Raw genomic sequence first — 19,911 nt, 5'->3', positions numbered from 1 at the left:
GCCACTGCACTCCAGCCTGGGCAACAGAGCAAGAGTCTGTCTCAAAAAAAAAAAAAAAAAAAAAGGTTATTTTCCATAGAAAAAAAAATACTAGAAGAAAATGAAGGGAAAACTCTCCTGCACATTGGTCTCGGCAAAGATTTTATGCCTAAGACCTCAAAAGTATAGGCAATAAAAATAAACAAATGGGACTTAAACTAAAAAGTGTCTGCATAGCCAAAGAAATAACAGAGTAAACAGACAACCTGTTGAATGGGAGAAATTATTTGCAAACTGTTCATCCAACTGGGGACTAATATCCAGAATATACAACGAACTCAACAGGGAAAAAATCAAATAATCCCACTTAAAAGTATGCAGAGGATATGAATATGCATTTCTTAAAGGACACAAAAACAGCCAACAGGTATATGAAAAGATGCTCGACATCACTAATCATTAGAGAAATGCAAATCAAAATGACAATGAGCCATTCTTACCCTAGTCAGAATGGCTATCACTAAAAAGACCAAAAATAGCAGATGTTGGTGAAATGCAGAAAAAAGGGGAACTCATACACTGTTGGTGGGAACATAAACTAGTACAACCACTATGGAAAACAGTATGGAGATCTCTCAAAAAACTAAAAATAGACCAGGTATGGTGGCTCACGCCTGTAATCCCAGCACTTTGGGAGGCTGAGGCAGGCAGATCACGAGGTCAGGAGATCGAGACTATCCTGGCTAACACGGTGAAACCCCGTCTCTACTAAAAATACAAAAAATTAGCCGGGCATGGTGGCAGGCACCTGTAATCCCAGCTACTCGGGAGGCTGAGGCAGGAGAATGGCGTGAACCCAGGAGGCAGAGGTTGCAGTGAGCCAAGATCGCACCATTGCATTCCAGCCTGGGCGACAGAGTGAAACTCCGTCTCAAAAACAACAACAACAACAAAAACTAAAAATAGAACTACCATTCGATCCAACAATCCCACTACTGGGTATCTACCCAAAATTAAAGAAATCTGTATCAAAAGGATATCTGCACTCACATGTTTACTGTAGTACTATTCACAATAGCAAAGATATTAAATCAATCTAAATGTTCATTAGCAGATAAATGAATAAAGAAAATGTGGCACATATACACAATGGAGTACTATTCAGCCATAAAAAGAATGAAATCATGTCATTCGCAACAACGTGGATGGAACTAGAAGTCATTATCTTACGTGAAATAAGCCAGGCACAAAAAGACAAATATCACATGTTCTCACTTGTATGTGGGAGCCAAAAAATTGATCACGTGGAGGCAGAGTGTGGAATGATAGACAACAGAGACTGGGAAGGCTGAGTGATGAGGAAAGGGGGAGGATGAAGAAAAGTTGATTAAAGGGTACAACCATAAATTACGATAGAAAGAATATATTTAATATCTGACAGCAGAGTAGGGTGACTATACTTCACAAAAATGTATTGTACTTGGATGATGGACACCCTAAATACCCTGACTTGCTTACTGTATATTCTATACATGTAACAAAATTCACATGTGCCTCATAAATTTGTATAAATTGTAAAGAATTCAATCAGTAATTACTAAGTAATTTAATTTGTAAGAATTTAATTATTATTAAATCTTAGTAAGAATCACTTAGTAAGTGGTTATGACAGAGATATTCTGAAAAGCCATGTACCTTTTCCCCCTCATTGTTTGACTCAAATATATAGCAGACTGATGACAGATTACTTTCACTTCTCCCGCTTGATGTCCGAAGAACAAATCCAAAAAGGCGCTTATTTTCCTGGTGTGTAGCATACAAAACTACACAAGGTAATGGAAACTGCCACAGAAAACATCAGAAGCAAACATGAGATCTTACAAGTCATTACAGCAGCACCTGTGACGAACTCATATGCTAAGTTCTAAAAATATAAATATTTTAATATATTAAAGCCAATTATTTTAACAGACTTGTAATGCAGAAACAAGTAATGTCATATTTGGTTTGAATTAACAAGCAGAAAAAGGTTGTTGAATATTACATTTGTTTTATTAGTCATTAACACATTTTACAAAGTCAAAAAGAACTGTGTTAAAAAAATTACAAAAAGAATTGTGTTAATTCTTTTAAGTTACATAAAATGTTCAATGATAACTTTTTGGAGATGGCCATAGACTTAACTACAACAGCCAAAGACCAATCATAGCTGATACTATCACACTTGAATATACAGGATCAGGATTATTATCAAGTTGTAAGATGTGTATATATACAAAGGGACCTAAAACAAAGCTTAAATCATGTGGAACTCACTGTGAGCCTTGTAACTTGTGTCTGTGGATCAATTAACCTAAAATAATAATTTAAAAATTGGAAAACAAATTTTAATTAGGCTGAAATCATGTAAATGTTTTTTCTACAGTTTTTTAAGGGAGGGTTTTACTTACTTTAAACAGTCACAAGTGACTAATAAATGCGATTCTGTCATACGAAAGATGTTATGGATGGCCCGGGCAGCTAAGATCTGGCGCATAGTTTCATAAACAACATCTGGATGGTCATCTGATTTCACCTCCATTGAACCAAGGAATCGGACAATAAATAACTGATGAAGAATAGAATCTATAATAGAACAAGGTGTATTACATTTTTTTTTTTTTACTGTATAAATTTACATTTTATTTTTTTCACCATATTTCTTTTCCAAAAGAATAAAATACACTGCCTCCTTTTAGGTTTTCCAGTGAAAAATTCAACAACCTAAGGGAGACATTTCAAAATAACTCCTAACTACAGTATTCCAAGTTATAGGAAAATTAGGGTTTCAAATTCAAATAGCTAAAAGTAATGCTTCAACAATTGGCGGTTCTGAGGCCAGGCGTGGTGGTTCACACCTGTAATCCTAGCACTTTGGGAGGCTAAGGCAGCAGGATCCCTTGAGCCCAGGAGTTCGAGACCAGCCTAGGCAACATAGGGAGCCCTGTCTCAACACACACACACACACACACACACACAAACACACAACAATTGGTGGTTCTTACAGCATTTCTGTAAGTTTAGAATTCAAATAAATAGTTAGTGGCGGAAAAACAAAATTTATGCTCCAGTACCAGAAGAGAAACATCAGCTGTTAGGAAAAGCTTGAAAGGTATCTTAGGCCCTGAGAATTTTGACTATAAGGTCAAAAGTATGAGAGTCTATTGTTTTGTATGAATCGCAACATCTTAAGTCAGATTAAGTTCTGTTGCTTCAAGTGTACTATAAGTAAGTAGAGGAAATTCTGAAGTAAAGATAACATTAAAACTGAGCTTAGTAGCAGAGCAAATATAAACAATAAATTATTCACTGTTTGCTGAGAAGCAGTTCTAAAATATATGAATGCTGCACATCTGTCTTACCTTCAGTTTCAGATTTTGTACTTCCTCCAGATTCTCCAAATGGATTTGTACGCCTAAAAAGTTTAGAAGAAAATATGAACACATGGTCAGTTACCATGAGCCACATAGAAGAAATCTAATTATTAAAACCACAGTTAACATTTTTAAAAAAAAGCTCTAAAATGCCCCATCCTATTAAGAAACACTATTGATCACTAAATTACTATGATGAAGGCCTCTGCCCTCACACACTAACTGATCAATGTTGGTGCACTTTAGAAGACACAGATGAATTGGAAGTTTAGACATACACAACAAAAAATCAACATAATAAACCATGTTGCAAAAGTTCTTGAATTTAAATAAGCTAGCACAGAGGAACACTTATTTAACTGCAATCTTAGTTGCTTGAGAAAAATGCCAAGAATGTCCTGGAATTGTAAAAACTTCTTTTTAGGTTCTGTAAGTACATGTTACAAGTTACCTATAATCTAGTTTTAAACCTGTATTTCTTAAAGCATAAGTAACAATGCAAAAAGAAAAGTGAACTGGAGATGGAAGCTACCTTCCTCCTTAGTGTGCATGGCTTGTGGCACACCACAGTGAAGGAAGAAAAGTACAACTCAAAGTAGGTTTTGGAGGGCTGGGCATTGTGGCTCACACCTGTAATCTCAGCACTTTGGGAGGCCGAGGCAGGAGGACTGCTTGACCCTGGGAGTTTGAGATCTGCTAGGGCAACACAGGAAGAACCCGTCTCTACCAAAGAAATTTAAAAATTAGCTGGGTGTGGTGGCGCATGCCTGTGGTCCCAGGTACTCAGGAGGGTGAGGCAGGTGGATCCCTTGAGCCCAGAAGATCAAAGCTGCAGTGAGCTATGATCATGCCGCTGCACTCCAGCCCGGGCAACAGAGTGAGACCCCCATCTCAAAACAAAACAAAGTAGGTTTTGGAAGCAGAGAGCTAAGTGGTTTTAAAAAAACACTGACAGTAAGATAACAGGAAATTAATCTCTTTAGTATGTGTCCTATTACATCAAATGCTAAGTGTATTTCTGTGATCAAATGTAAATGACTTTTTCTGGGTCACAGCCATGTATATCCAAATTAATATATTATCAGTTTATTAGGTGTCCACTCTACTTAATAAATGATTTGCCTTAAGTCTTGTTTCCTTCAACCACAGCCAAGGAAAAATTTTAACTGCTTTGGTGAGAATATTCATCATACAACTAAATGATGACTCATTCATAATTCATAATAGTGATAATGTTTTAGTAACTTCCTGAAGATTTCTTATTCTGGTATAAGATAATATTTTCTAATAAACCTATATCACATGTATTACCCTCAAGAATTTTTAAAAAATTGTCATGACCTAAAGACAGCTATCAACTTTCTTCTGCAATTTTAAGAGCAAGTATCCAAGAAATAGACCTAATAAGCAATACAGAATTAAATATTGGGAAACTAAATTCTCTTAACTCCTTAACTGAGGCAGAAGACATAGAGAAAAAAACCTGCATGGTTCTTCCCTAACAATATGTTACATAATTAAACAAAGAAAGTACAACATAGCTGATATACATGATAAATAAGAGATGACTCTGAAATGCAGACAGGGGATTATAAGCCTTACAGACCACAGCACAATGTACCTGTGATGCTATCACCCACCTGCCTCCCTGGCCAAAGGCTTTTGCCTGGCCAGGCTGATCTTCACACACAGGAGAAATTATGTCAAACTGTATTGGGGTGTCTGGGGCAACAAGAGAATCTAGAGAGAGGGCAGCCAAATTTGTAGACTCAGATCCTAAGGATCCTGAACTGCTGGTTCGAGCTGTCGGTGGCCGAGATTGTCTAAGCATAAAACAAGAAGGCATTGCATTTAATTTTCCCTTTTGGATATTAAATATTTAACAAACTATGAAAAAAGAAAACACAATATTATAAGTCAATGAGAAGTCTTAAGTTTCAGTACAAACATAATCCCAGATCACAGACACTTTAAATAGCCCATCTCCTTCTTTAAATAACTCACAGTGTGGTATCTTACCCTGCTGCTGGCCGCAGGCTCTCGTGCCTCTGCTGGAAAGATGGGGAAGGAGTGACAGCTTCCAGAGCTGATTGATTTACTCGTGCAGCAGTTTCCTATTTTAATTTTTTTAAAAAAGGACTAGTATTAGTAAAGTAAGCAAACCAAAAGTTTGAATGTAACTCTGAATTGTTATAATGCTTCTGAGTTACACTTAAAATATAAATTAGAGCTACTAAAGTAGTACTATATTCCCTCGTCTTAATATTAGGGTACATAACTGATTTCCTCTTACTTCCTATAATCTAGCAAAAAAATCTGATTTTCTACTTATACATAATTATTAGATATTGCTTTTTCTTTAATTTTTTAAAATTCCCTGCAAGTGTTGCACACTTTAAATTTTTAAAGAAAATATTGTTTTCTTTACATTTTTAACTACCAGATATTTTTTATTAAAGTTTGTATTGCTAGCACACAGCCCAGTGCCTGGCACAATGGACAATCGATACATTTGTTGAAAAAAGAAATTTAGAAGGAATAGGAAATATTCACAAAATATGAGTATTTTATAACTATGCTGGTAAAGTTTTCACAATTTTCCAGAATATATTTATGCTCAGAAGTATCTGTTTATTAATTTATAAAGCTGTCATATTTTCAGACCAAAAAATTGAAAATAAGAAAGCTTTCCATAAGAAATACTTTAGACTTACTGTTTTATTTAAAATACTGGCTAAATAAAAATGGTATTTAAATTAGAGATCTGTTTTAATCACGTACATATAGTTAACATTTCCATATACTTAAAAATGGTTAACATGGTAAATTTGCAGATTTTTTCACAATTTTTTAAATGGTCTTTTTTTGGGAGATACGTTCTCTATTGCCCAGGCTGGCGTGCAATGGCATGATTATGGCTCACTGCATCCTTGATCTCCTAGGCTCAAACAATCCTCCCCGCTTAAGCCTCCTGAGTAGTTGAGACTACAGGCACTATTCCATAAAAATGGTCTTTAAATTAGAAAAAAAATCACATAACAATTTTGCATTTCTGTGTCTTATGGTTAGCAAAATGACCAATACAATGCTACAAACTGATCAAAATTCCTGTTCTCACTAATACAGATAAAATAATTCTGGATAACCTAGGAAATATTAACTAAAAATTAGAGTTCTGATAATTGGTAGTAAAAGACTGTAAGTATTACAAACTATTCAAATCCAAACACTGTATGACCTAAATGATAAAATAAATTATTTAATTTGTATTTTAATGGTATTTTTTGTTGTTCCCAAATAACCTTACAAAAAGGAAAAGCTAGATTGGCAGGAGATCAAATTACTAAAAGCAAAAGGCTTCTCTATAGTTAACACTGATTTTCCGTAATTAAACTCATAATTTATTTTATTAGACATAATTGTAATAAATGTTACAATGTAAATATAATAACATTATAAAACTAACAAATTACTAGTATTTTGGAGGTCATGAGATTTTGTTTCTATGGTTCAAAACTTCCTCCTAGGCATTCCTTAGCTGGCACCTCAAAGCCATTAAGATAAAAACAGAACTCTTCTTTCCCAAATTCTTCTTCTCTTCTGTTGGGTTTAAAACCTGGAAGTCGTCTTTACCTTAGTCATCTCTTTCATCCTTCATATCAATCAGTTACTAAATTAGTCTAGCCCTCCCATCTAATCCACCATTACATCAACAGCAGATTAAGATTTAGAAGAGTGAGAGCCTTCCAAAGAAATTAGCCCTCCCAGCCTCAGCTGAAATCATCAGCCAGGAGTTGCCTGGACTCTCATAGCACAGACAGGCCCACTAAGAGTGGCAGAGGTCAGACAGCTCCTGTCCTAGAGTCAAGTCCTTTTCCAACTATACTGCAGTACCTACTTGACTCCTTCCAGAATTCTCTGTACCCCTGGGTTCTACCTGTATGTTTGGACTGCACCTGTGGCTGTGTCTACACTTCAGGGTTCATCTGGTTTGATATCCTTGCCACACAAAATATAATTTGCAAAACTGGGAATTCACGCTATATCACCCCAGACATACTGAATCATATTATGCATTTTAACAAGACCCCTAAGTGACTTGTATGCACATTTCAGTTTTGTATTCTCTATCAAGAACCTTTAACTTGGCTGGGCGTGGTGGCTCACGCCTGTAATCCCAGCACTTTGGGAGGCTGAGGCAGGTGGATCACCTGAAGTTGGAAGTTCGAGACCAGCCTGGCCAACATGGCAAAACCCTGTCTCTATTAAAAATACAAAAATTGGCTAGGCATGGTGGCGCAGGCCTGTAGTCCCAGCTACTCAAAAGGCTGAGGCAGGAGAATCGCTTGAACCCGGGAGGCAGAGGCTGCAGTGGGCTGAGATAGCACCACTGCACTCCAGTGTGGGCAACACCGCAAGACTCTGTCTCAAAAAAAAAAGAATCTTTAATTACACTGCTAGTTTCATAAACCTGCCATTTCTGCATTTGTATTCTTTTTTTCTCTTATCTGCACTGTGTCTTCTTTTCCTCAAAACAAACAAATCCTACCCAACTCAGGTTTCCACCATCTCCACAGAGCTTTCTCTAAAGTCCACACTGATCTTAATATTCTCAAAACTATTCTCAAAACCTAAGCCTTCAGTCATCGCCATATGCTTTCAGTTACATCCTGTTTTATCTGAAATGTTACTTAAAGTTTTAGTTTTGTCTCTCCATACAGATAGGCTCCTAGAGGGCAGAGGCCATGGCTCAATTTTCTTCTATATTTCCTTTCTTCATGGTGCTCAACGCAGAGTTAAATAGTCCACACCCAATAAATATTTGTTGGTTGACTATCTTTTGAAATAATTTATTGTTCTAGGAAGACCACTCATTACATTCATGGCACATTAAAGCTACTCATTCAGGCCAGGCACAGTGGCTCATGCCTGTAATCCCAGCACTTTGGGAGGCCGAGACGGCCAGATCACCTGAGGACAGGAGTTCGAGACCAGCCTGGCCAACATGGCCAAATCCTGTCTCTACTAAAAATACAAAAATTAGCTGGGTGTCATGGCACATGCCTGTAATCTCAGCTACTGGTGAGGCTGAGGCAGGAGAATCACTTGAACCTGGGAGGTGGAGGTTGTAGTGAACAAAGATCAGGGCACAGCACTCCGGCCTGGGCAACAGGGCGAGACTCTGTCTCAAAAAAAAGCTACTCATTCAAGGTCAAATTAAAAAATTACAGAACCTGAGAAATTATGAATTAATAAAAACATGTAAGCCACAAAATTACTCAATTTTGCTAGATCTGGGTAACATAAAATAAAAATATTACCTCTGGATTTTCACTTAAGTATATTTGTTTAGATATGTTGTTTATTGTACAGATCCACTGCAAGAGGAAAAAATAGAAAAATATAATTTTTTTTTCTACAAAGCTTCTCTTGTAAAGGCAAATGTTCAATACTCAACGGCAACAGATGTTTCATTAGAAGTAATACATTTATCTTCCTTATAAGAAAACATTTCATAAGGAGGGTGCATATATATAAACATATATAAAAGCACATTCAACATTTTTATTATTTAAATATATGAAAATATTTAGTAGATTTATGTAAGAATCTCAAGTTTAATTCATATAAGGAAATAAAAAATATAGCAATCATGTTAAATTATACTTAATAATCTATATTTATCTTTTTATATTACTTCCCCTCCTAATCCCCACCAAACAAGACAGTGTGAACTCGGGTATCATAATTAACACAAATGTAAAAAAATTTAAAAGATAAATATATTCTTGGTGAATATATTTTACATGCCTCCCTTCTGTCAAGTTTATAAATAATTAGCATAGAAAACAATCTCTGCTCTACATCTTCTGCTTCACTCTCGAGGATTCAAGTGCCCAAAGAGCCTCACTAATCTAAACAAATATTTTGTTTGGCAAACTATGCAGAGAACAGAGATATTTGTCTGTGTTCCTCAGAGACTAAAAGCAAGTTTTAATATTACTCTTTTCCATAAGAAGTAAATAAAGGTAGATCTCTATAGCATTTCCAACTTTTATGTTTTACCAACACAATTATAATGCCAAATTAAAAGGCTAAAAATCAAGCTAAGATACATTTTCATGGAAGAATGTTTCTCAAGATAAAGGTTTGAAGCATCAATTATTGCTAATACCTTACCTTCCATATCTGATATACTAGGAGTAAAAATGGAGCCAAAAATAAAAGGCTCATGAGGAAGAACAGAGACTCCCAAATTTTTGTTTTTCTATCTTTCATTTCTCCAAGGTTTTCAGCTTTAGTTGCTTCCTGCCATGTCACATCTGCTGCCACTATGTTCTTAGTGCAGCAAATAGTGTCTCAAAGGATTGGTGAGAGAAGGGAATAAATTAAACTGTCACCTCATGATACTAACAGCCTGCCAGACAGCAACAGTCACAAGGTCATTTCTCAATCTGAGCCTTTAAAATAGCAGAGATGATCTCTAAGGTCCCTCCCACTACAAAATTCTGTAAGAAACTTAAGAATATTGCTCGAGGACAATAGACTTTTACAAAAACAAAAAAGAAAAAGAAAGATTTTTAATTAACTAGGATTTTCCAAAATTTCTACAATGAACACATTAATATATGTTTTGTCATCAGAAAAATATTTTAAAATGTCAATGAAGAAATGAACTAGGTAAAATCTTACCTCTTCATGATCTTTTTTACTCTCTGCTTGCAAAATTGAAGATCTGGAAGAGAAGAGACGTTTGAGCCTCAACTGTTTAAAAAAGTATTTTCAACATAATCCGAGATAACTTTTTAATCTTTAAAGTTAAAGGCATATATAAAAATCGATATTAAAAGAACAAAAACAAAACACAACCAACGATATCTTAGGAAAAGGAGACCACCAGAGGTATCAGGATGCAGACTTTAAAAACTCTGACTTTGACTATCAATGCCAAGATGTACCAAAAAGGGAACAGGTGCTGATCCTCAGAAGACAGACCATGACAAAGTTACATTTCAGTGAAGGCAATGCATTTCAACTTATCATATATATTTCATATATATTATGAACTCATATACATTTCAAATATACATCAATGATCCTAATAGAAAAAACTTTACTTCATTATTTCTCCTTTAATATTAAATCAAATATTTCAATGTTAATCACTAACATATCATTATTTCGCTTTTCTATAGATATTAGAGTTTGAGAAAATAATAATTTTTACTAATTTTGCATCACACCAGGAATGTGAAACGGGAAATCATGGTAAGCATTAAGCAAAAAGTAAATACTTATAGTAAGTAATATGTTAACAAGTTGGTAATTTTGATAAATGAATACAGTGATTCCAACATCTAGTGTGATAAATCCACACAATATTGGCATTCATTATATGTTTGTAGAAGGAATGTGAAATTAAACAACCATTTTGATAAAGGATAGTGAGCTATAGTATCTTTTTTTTTTTTTTTTTTGAGACAAAGTCTCACTCTGTCACCCAGGCTGGAGTGCAGTGGCACAATCTCGGCTCACTGCAACCTCTGCCTCCTGGGTTCAAGCAATTCTCCCTGTGTCAGCCTCCCAAGTAGGTAGGATTACAGGCACCCACCACCACGCCCAGCTAATTTTTGTATTTTTAGTAGAGACTGGATTTCACCACGTTGGCCAGGCTGGTCTCAAACTCCTGACGTCAGGTGATCCACCCGCCTTGGCCTCCCAAAGAGCTGGGATTACAGGCGTGAGCCACCAAGCCCGGCCTATAATATCTTTTTTTCAGGAGTAAAGGTCAAATTTATTTATTTTTATAATATCTTAATGTGCATAAATACAGGGGAAAAAATGACTGTCAGGGAACCCACAGGCTGCTCCTGAATATTAAATTAAGAAAGTTCAAAGGTCAAAAGCAGTATTTTAATTGAGTGGGGGAAAAATGGCAGATAGTCTAAACATCTATCATTAGGAAAATGTTTAAATTATAATGTATGTCCTTAAATAGATTATAGAATAGCCATTATAACATGTTTTTAATAGGTGGCTGCAAATCCAAATTATAGTATTTCTTCAACTATTTTAAAAATGTACTTAAGTTAAAAATTGGAAGGCAATGGACAAAAAAGTTAATTGTCGCTTTTGATTAATAAGACAGGATTTTTTCATACTCCTTTTTACATTTTCCATGCTTTTTGAAAATTTCTTTTAAATGCTACCTTAAAGATTCTCATTTAATGCAAAGGTAATAGAAGCCTGGACATGCTGGCTCATGCCTATAATCCCAGCACTTTGGGAGGCTAAAGCAGGAAGATCACTTAAGTCCAGGAGTTCGAGACCAGCCTGGGCAACATGATGAGACATCTCTACAAAAAAAATTTTTTTTAATTGCCAGGCACAGTGGCATGCACCTGTGATCCTAGCAACTTGGGATCCTGAGGTGGGAGGATCCCTTGAGCCCAGGAGGTTGAGGCTACAGTGAGCCATGTTTACACCACTGCACTCCAGCCAGGGAGACACAGTAAGACCCCGCCTCAAAAAAAGGTAACAGAAATTTTTTAAATGGTATTATAAACATTAATGGAAAAATAATCTGATCAGAAATATTTGATTAACATTTTAAAATAACACTATTGTTAGCACCTACTATATGTCAGTCACATTACATATGTTAGAATTTCTGTTCCTCACAACAATTTACGATAGGGATTACAATCCCCCCATTCACATTTTACATGAAGAAAAATGGAGCTGAGAGGGGTTACAGACATTACTGTACTGTCTGAGACCACACAGTAAGTAATGGATCCAGAATTTGATCTTTCTGACCCCAGGTTTTAGGACTCTTTCCATTAACTTGTTCTGTCTTCCCTGATACTATGCAGGATTTTCAGTTCCAGTTCCCTAACATGAAATCACAGGTCTTTACTATATGACATTGCTTTGACAACTTCAAAACATCAAGAAACCATTTAACCAAGTCAGAGACAAAAATTCAATATATTTCTATAAGATTAAAAAGCAATTTATCTTAATACATAATGAACCTAAAATGTCCATAAAATTTCTAAACAAAAAGGAATTATCTCACATTTCAGAAGTTTAAAATACTATAGATTAGTAGTAGTAGAAAAAAAAATACTAACTTTTTTCCATCGAAAGAGGTGATCTGAAAACAATATCGTCTGTCTTCACAGTCCACAGCCATCACTGAACAGTTGTCTATGTCCATGGCCAGGCCTCCTGCTACATCCCCACGGGCCTGACTCATTAAATTTCCACCCTGCGTGAAGTAAAACTGTCTGTCCCAGGTAGATGACACCAAGCCTGTTTTACTGAATGAAGAAAGCACATTCACTCTTTAATAACAACATACCTGAAATCTCATCATCAGCTAGACACAAGATAAAGCATGTTACAATGAACTGGCTTGCGAAGAGGCACCAAGATGCCAAGAAAATAAATATAAATATGCTTTCAGTCTCTAAAATAAATTCATGTATGTTGACTCACTTTTGTGAATGTGTATACAGTTTCCAAAACAAGGCTGGAAATTATCAAACTGTGGCTGTTATAATAATGATCCATAAAATATAGGTTATAGTTCAATTTCCAAGGGAGTAAATTCAAAACAACAGAATTTATTTTATTTCTAGGGTTAACCTGCTTCATCCTATCATCAGGTGAAAACTAACATTTGACTTGGTGCTATAATTACAAATATATTAAAGTAGGATAAATGATATTTCACAGCATTCTCATGTTATGATACAATATGTGAATATTTATTTAAACTCAAATTAGTTTCACTTCATTTTTTTTTTGAGACAGAGTCTCACTCTGTCCCTCAGGCTGGAGTGCAGTGGTGGGATCTCGGCTCACCACAACCTCTGCCTCCCATGTTCAAGTGATTCTCATGCCTCAGCCTCCTGAGTAGCTGGGATTACAGGTGTAAGCCACCATCCTCAGCTAATTTTTGTATTTTTAGTAGAGGTGGGGTTTCACCATGTTGGCCAGGCTGGTCTCAAACTCCTGACCTCAGGTGATCCGCCCGCCTCAGCCTCCCAAAGTGCTGGGATCACAGGCGTGAGCCACCATGCCCAGCCCTGGTTTCACTTCTTTTATCATTCTACATTATTCAATAAATATCTAGGTAGGATTTTACTTCTGAAAAGTATTCATGTACTTCATCTGTCAAAAAGTTCACACAACTACTAACACCTCTAAAAAGTTTCAACCTTTAATAAAAATCAAAATATGACAGACATCAATTATTTACTATATTCATTTGGTATTGTCTTACATGATACACAATATACAAAAATAACAATAGTTTTCTTACTTCCTAGCATTAAGGTATCCGGCCTTTCGGGTTAAATTTCGATTAACAGGAAATTTGGCGGGGTCTGGGTCAGGCACATATAAGGGATCACTGGCTACTTCCAAATCCTCTATTGTCTGTTGCATGGTCTCTATATCACTGTCCATTTCCCTGCGAACACTGACACAGAACAGATTATTTACTACAAATCACAACCAATAAAGAACTCCTTACCAATCATGTTTACCTGCATATTTGTTTTGGGTATGTTTTCTTAAAGAGAGGAAGAGCGGCATGGGTGGTTAAAACAACACGAATATATTTCAAAACAGGTTTACAGGTTATTTGAAACTTAGATATTTTGGAAACAACACTAAATTCAAAAAACGAATGAAGCCCCCCGAATGCCTGATTTTGGCGTAATTTTCAAACTGTTCTGCCCTGTGCCTTTAAAACAACAATCACTCTCATCTCTCTCCATACCGTGGACTGACCACATACACTGCTCGGCATTTTGAACCTGATAAGAACTGCTTTCTCTCTAAGCTTTCATGGCTTGGAAACAATATTTAGTAATCTCCCATCAAACTCCCACAATTTCAAGTTTAAAGATAATTTCACTTATGGGGAGTTACTATTATGTGTCTGTTATATTCAGACATAAAACTGAGTGTAGAATCAATAAAATTATCACTATTATGAAATTCAAAGTTCACAATCTATGGAAAAAAGAGGTTAAAAAAAAACAAGAAGTAACCATGAACCACATAAGAAACTCTCATGGCAGGGAAAATATTCCCTCAGGAAAGTAAATGATAAATATCTTTACATTATGTCATTGAGCTGTTATCATTCACATCATTTCATTTTCAATTTTAAGGAAAAAAATACTTACTTCTGAACGCTTGTTCCAATATTAGCTAAAAATTCTTCCAGTTGTTCATTAAGATTTTCAGAACCCATCTTAAAGAAACTTATCTGGAGAGTGGGGAGTGGGGGGAATTGAACAATACAAAAATAGATTAAGCAATACTTAAAGTAAATCATATAAACAATCTCTAAGACACATGGTTAAGTAAAAACCAAAGGAATATTCCCATTTGTGTAAAAATACATTGTGGTTTGTGACTTCTACTGCACAGGGAGCCATTAAGGAAGTTAGACTTAAATTCCACTGTATATCCTTTTATATTTTTTGAATTGGAACAAGTAATATATATATATGGTTAACAATCTTTTAAAATTGGAAAATAAATTTTAAAGTATTTCCAATAAATTATATAAAGTATTTCATGTTTACTACAAAGATAAGTTTTCTATCTGAGGAATAATCAGTAAAGTACTCTTTTACCTAAATAGATTCAATTTTTTTTTTTTTTTTTGAGACAGGGTCTCGTCTGTCATCCAGACTGCACAATAAAACCTCACTGCAGCCTCAGCCTCCTAGGCTCAAGGGATCCTTCCATCTCAGCCTCCCAAGTTGCTGGGACCACCGAGGCATGCTACCAAGCCCAGCTCATTTTTTCATTTTTTGTAGAGATGGGGTCTCCCTACATTGCTGAGGCTAGTCTCAAACTCCTGGACTCAAATGATCCTCCTACCTCGGCCTACCAAAGTGCTCGATTATAGGCATAAGGCACCGTGCCTGGCCTCAATTTTCTTTAAACTCTTGATTTTTAGGAGACTGACACTTTGTCTTATACTACCCAAATTTTCTAGCCCCCTTCCTGATGTACTCTTTGGGCACATTGGAGTTCATCTATTATTTTTAACTCAGGAAGTATGCAAGGAATATGGGATAAACTCAAACTTGTTTATTCTCTTTCAGATCTATTATGAAGCAAGTGTTTAGCTGAAGCTCTAGCAATAGGTGTAACTCTGAAATTCATTTAGTTTTCTGTTCTCAGTCCCCAGCTATGGTGAACAAGTGGTTTCATTTACCTAAAATATTTGAAATCTTCATTTGCAAGGAAAACCATTCTTCCTAACTTCCTTAAAATAATAGTCTGATGACATTTTAAAAATTACTTCTTAAAACACAGACATAAACAAGGATGTTGAAAATAGTTTATAATACCCTTATACTTAATGTAAATATCAAGCTTAATATAAAACTTTTAGGACAGTTATAATCCAAATACAGTACAGTATTTACCTGAGCTTGCATGTACCCAAGTAGAGGTTCTAACAATGCTATTTTCTTCTTGTACTGAAGAGTATTTAATGCACAAAAATAATGCATCATGGTCTGGTGTTGTTTCTTTCTGGATGTGTACACATCTTCTGTTACTTCATACTTCACCTTTGAATGAAAAGATTTAAATAATTAAGTAAATAATCTGCTATTATTTACTTAATTTTGTATTATCTTCAGTAGGAGCTGTGGAGAAGAGCCTACCCAAGGAAATGAGTATCACAAGCAATTGAGCATTAATGTTCCTGTTTTCTGATCTTTTAGAAATCCTTCAACATACTGGTTAAGCAAATTTTCCTGTTTAACTTCCAACCACATAATTTACAAAATGCACATTGAGGCCAGGCGTGGTGGCTCATGCCTGTAATCCCAGCACTTTGGGAGGCCGAGGCGGGATGATCACTTGAGGTCAGGAGTTTAAGAACAGCCTGGCCAACATGGTGAAACCGTCTCTACTAAAAATGGAAAAAAAAATTAGCCGGGTGCGGTGGTACACACCTATAATTCCAACTACTGGGGAGGCCGAGGCATGAGAATAGCTTCACCCTGGGAGGGGGAGGTTGCAGTGAGCCAAGATTACACCACTGTACTCCAGCCTGGGTGACAGAGAGAGACTGTCTCAAAAAAAAAAAAAAAATGCATATTGAAAACAGAATTCTGTACGTAACTAAGAATGGTACAATAACTAAACTAAGCATGGCAGAGAAAGCTTACGACAAGGAGGAAGGGCAGACAATTGTTTGTTATTAGCTTAGTCATTAGTCTTTGACTTTGATCAGTTCACAGCATACCATTCTCCCCTCCTGGTTCTCTCCCTATCAGTCTTCCTCTCTTGCACTTGCTTGTCTTCCTTCACCCATACTTGAAATATGTGTGCTCCCTAGAGTTCTTTTATTCAGACAACAAATATTTATTGAATACCTATTATGTAATAGGCATTAGGTTCTTCTGCCTTCCTGCTTTCCTTAGAATCCTCAAGTACCAAGAATATTCTAATATTCCAATACACCAATGACTCAATGACTCACAAATTTTATCTCCTCCCTCTCACTTTCCCAAGTGACAGAGTAAACACATCTCCAGCTGGGTTCTTTATGTGTGTTTACGTGCTAAAAATGTACAAAACTGAAGATAGTTTTGTACACAAAACCTGTTCTTCTGCTTTGTTTCTTAGCTTTCTTAATTACTACAGGATCCATCCAGACATCCAAGAAATCTAGGACTCATTTTTTATTCCTCCTATTACCACAAGTCTTGTCAATTCTACTTAAAAAATATCTCCCAAAAGTACTCCTTCCTCTCCAGTTTCAGTAACAACCTTAGCTGAGGCCTTCATTATATCTCTGCAAACTATTCCAATTCCTTTCACTGGATACCCTCTAGTCTTGTCCTCTTCACATTTTCATTAGTATGTTTGTTCTATAACACAATTGCATGATGTTATTCACCTACTTAGAATCCTTTGGCGGCTGTCCACTCCCTCTAACACAAATTTCAAGGTCATTAATATAGTAATCTGGTACTAATATACTTCTTACCCTTTCTGCCATATCTCCAAACATTTCCTTTATTGTCACAGAGTACTCTTAACCTTTACACTCTCCCAACTCCACCATGTGCCTCTGAAAGGCTGTTTTTCTTTCAGGAAAGCACTCTCTCCGATTCCAAACTGGTGTTATCCACTTATCTTTAATGTAAATGTCACCTTCTAAAAGTGTAACCTTTGCTGGCCGTGTGTGGTGGCTCAAGCCTGTAATCCCAGCACTTTCGGAGGCCGAGGCAGGCAGATCACCTGAGGTCAGGAGTTCGAGACCAGCCTGGCCAACATGGTGAAACCCCACCTTTACTAAAAATACAAAAATTAGCTGAGCATAGTGGCTCACATCTGTAATCCCAGTTACTGGGGAGGCTGAAACAGGAGAATCACTTGAACCCAGGAGGCGGAGGTTGCAGTGAGCCGAGACGGAGCCACTGCACTCCTGCCTGGGAGACAGAATGAGGCCCTGTCTCAAAAAAAAAAAAAAGTGTAACCTTTCCCAATTCACCAATCAAAAAAGCGAACTGCTGCCCTCTCTGTGCTCTCTCAGCATTTTATTAAAACCCCTATTATTGTATTTAACTAATAACAGAGTTAATTCATGCCTTCTTGTCATCCTTGTACTCTGGTTCCTAGTCCACCTGCATGCCTTCACACAGGTAGCCTTCAATAAATGTGGAGTATCCAGTCTTTGAGGGCAGGAGTGAAGCCTATTCATGTTGTTCCCCCAAGGTATCCAACAGACTGCTTGACGTATATTAGGTGCTCAATGAATTTTTAAATAAAATGAAGTTGGTGACAGAGTGTTTTTTAAAATACTTTGAGCAGCCAGAAGTAATGTAAAATATATCAAATTTTATACCCAGAGCCTTTAACTACTTCTCTAAGGCCAAGTGACTAATAGAGATCTCAAATGTATACATTTTATCAATACACCATTAAGTAGTAGTCTGCAGCTAAAATTAGAAACGAAAAGGAAATCAATCTTTGTACTAAACTTTGTGTGAGAAACATTTCCTTTGTCACAGTAGCTGTTGCACAGTAAATCCTACCCAACTGTGGATTCCCACAAGCAGTCACTGTGTTTCCACCAGCAGCTGCAGCCAAGGCTGCAGACACCAACACCCAGGCACAGAGATCACCTCAGTCACAAGCATCTAGAAAGACCTACACATCAAGCCTTGGACTAGATGCTGGAGAAAGACATGATCTTAAGGCATGCCCAAAAGAACCTGTTAATACTCTGTACTCTCATCTTTACTTGAAACTTGAATGCATTTCTCCTCAAATATAGTGTAATATTTCTGTATTTTACTCCTTGAACAAATATCAAAAGATATATATGTCTGTAAACAAGGAGGGCCTCATAACAGAATTTCATTATGTGTGTGACCACTCTATCTCAGAAGACATTTTTGAACACACCTATATATTCAAACAGAACCAATGCCATGTCATCAAAATACAAAGCAACAAAAGGCAATGTTATATACTGGGCATCAGTTAAATTTCCAGAATAGTTATATTTACTTATAACATCAAATTTTGGCAGAAGAAAATATTTTGTTTAAAGAGGTCAATGATTATCAGAAAGGTTTTGAACAGCTAGAAGGAAAGAATAAACTAATAGTAATATGACAAAACATACAAAGTAACTGCTGGCTCTATTTTGATAGAGGAAAAACTAAACCACCTAATGAATAGTTAATTATGACACTGAAGGAATAAATATGTACCACACCTTGTCATTTTCTCTTTTTTTTGATAAACGGCTATATCTATTAATCGCAGCATCATGATCTGGAAAAAAGAAATGAGTGTTAACAATACAACAGTACTTTTCAAAACTTACAAATGCTTTCAATGGTCTTCACATGTGCACCTTTCCACAAACGTACTAAAGCAAGAATTTCCTACCACATGACCACTGCACTCAATTTTCCCCACAGCCAAATTTCCCCTAAATTATGTGTCTACTTCTCAAATTGGTTTTTAAAAAATTAATTCCAAGGAAACTAATGCACTAAAGCTTTTTAAAGTATTTTCTAGTACAAAAATAGCAAACGCAGCTTAGACACAGTGGCATATGCCAATAGTCCCAGCTACTCAGGAGGATGGGGCAGCAGGATCACTACAGTATGCCATGATTGTGGCTTGAAAAGCCACTGCACTCCAACCTAGGCAACAGAGCAAGACCCCGTATCCTAAAAAAAAAAAAAAAAAAAAAAAAAAAAAAAAAATATATATATATATATATATATATAACACTCATTAAAGAAAAATTGGGATATATAAAAGAAGGGTAAAATATTACACTACCTCTTTAGGCATTATGAAGATAGTAACCTGTAAGACTTAATTTCCTTAAGATTTTTCTTAAATTACACTGTATAAACAGTGTAATTTAAGTAGCAATACTGATTTAAGTAATGTTCACTTATTTTTAATTGGGTTTTTTTTCAATTTTTACAAAGAA

The 19,911-nt window shown here is 36.0% G+C and overlaps 1 protein-coding gene across 2 annotated transcripts in view; it reads right to left on the bottom strand.

Annotated features, from left to right (window-relative positions):
- Positions 1-19,911, bottom strand: part of APPL1 (adaptor protein, phosphotyrosine interacting with PH domain and leucine zipper 1) — a 45,635-nt gene that overhangs the window by 10,930 nt on the left and 14,794 nt on the right. For both annotated transcript variants that reach the window (XM_031009361.3, XM_055383179.2), the window contains exons 7-19: positions 19,177-19,235; positions 15,860-16,006; positions 14,600-14,682; positions 13,726-13,884; positions 12,530-12,718; positions 10,086-10,128; positions 8,714-8,770; positions 5,412-5,506; positions 5,033-5,215; positions 3,381-3,433; positions 2,430-2,604; positions 2,296-2,332; positions 1,675-1,821 (exon numbers count right to left, since the gene is read on the bottom strand). In XM_031009361.3, the coding sequence (XP_030865221.1) occupies positions 1,675-1,821; positions 2,296-2,332; positions 2,430-2,604; positions 3,381-3,433; positions 5,033-5,215; positions 5,412-5,506; positions 8,714-8,770; positions 10,086-10,128; positions 12,530-12,718; positions 13,726-13,884; positions 14,600-14,682; positions 15,860-16,006; positions 19,177-19,235 (1,427 nt within the window). The remainder of the gene's footprint in view (positions 1-1,674; positions 1,822-2,295; positions 2,333-2,429; positions 2,605-3,380; positions 3,434-5,032; positions 5,216-5,411; positions 5,507-8,713; positions 8,771-10,085; positions 10,129-12,529; positions 12,719-13,725; positions 13,885-14,599; positions 14,683-15,859; positions 16,007-19,176; positions 19,236-19,911) is intronic.

The sequence above is a fragment of the Gorilla gorilla genome, chromosome 2 (assembly GCF_029281585.2).
Source record: "Gorilla gorilla gorilla isolate KB3781 chromosome 2, NHGRI_mGorGor1-v2.1_pri, whole genome shotgun sequence".
NCBI classification, from domain to species: domain Eukaryota; kingdom Metazoa; phylum Chordata; class Mammalia; order Primates; family Hominidae; genus Gorilla; species Gorilla gorilla.
Note: the sequence above shows the minus strand (reverse complement) of the source record. Positions and strands in the feature narration are given on the sequence as shown.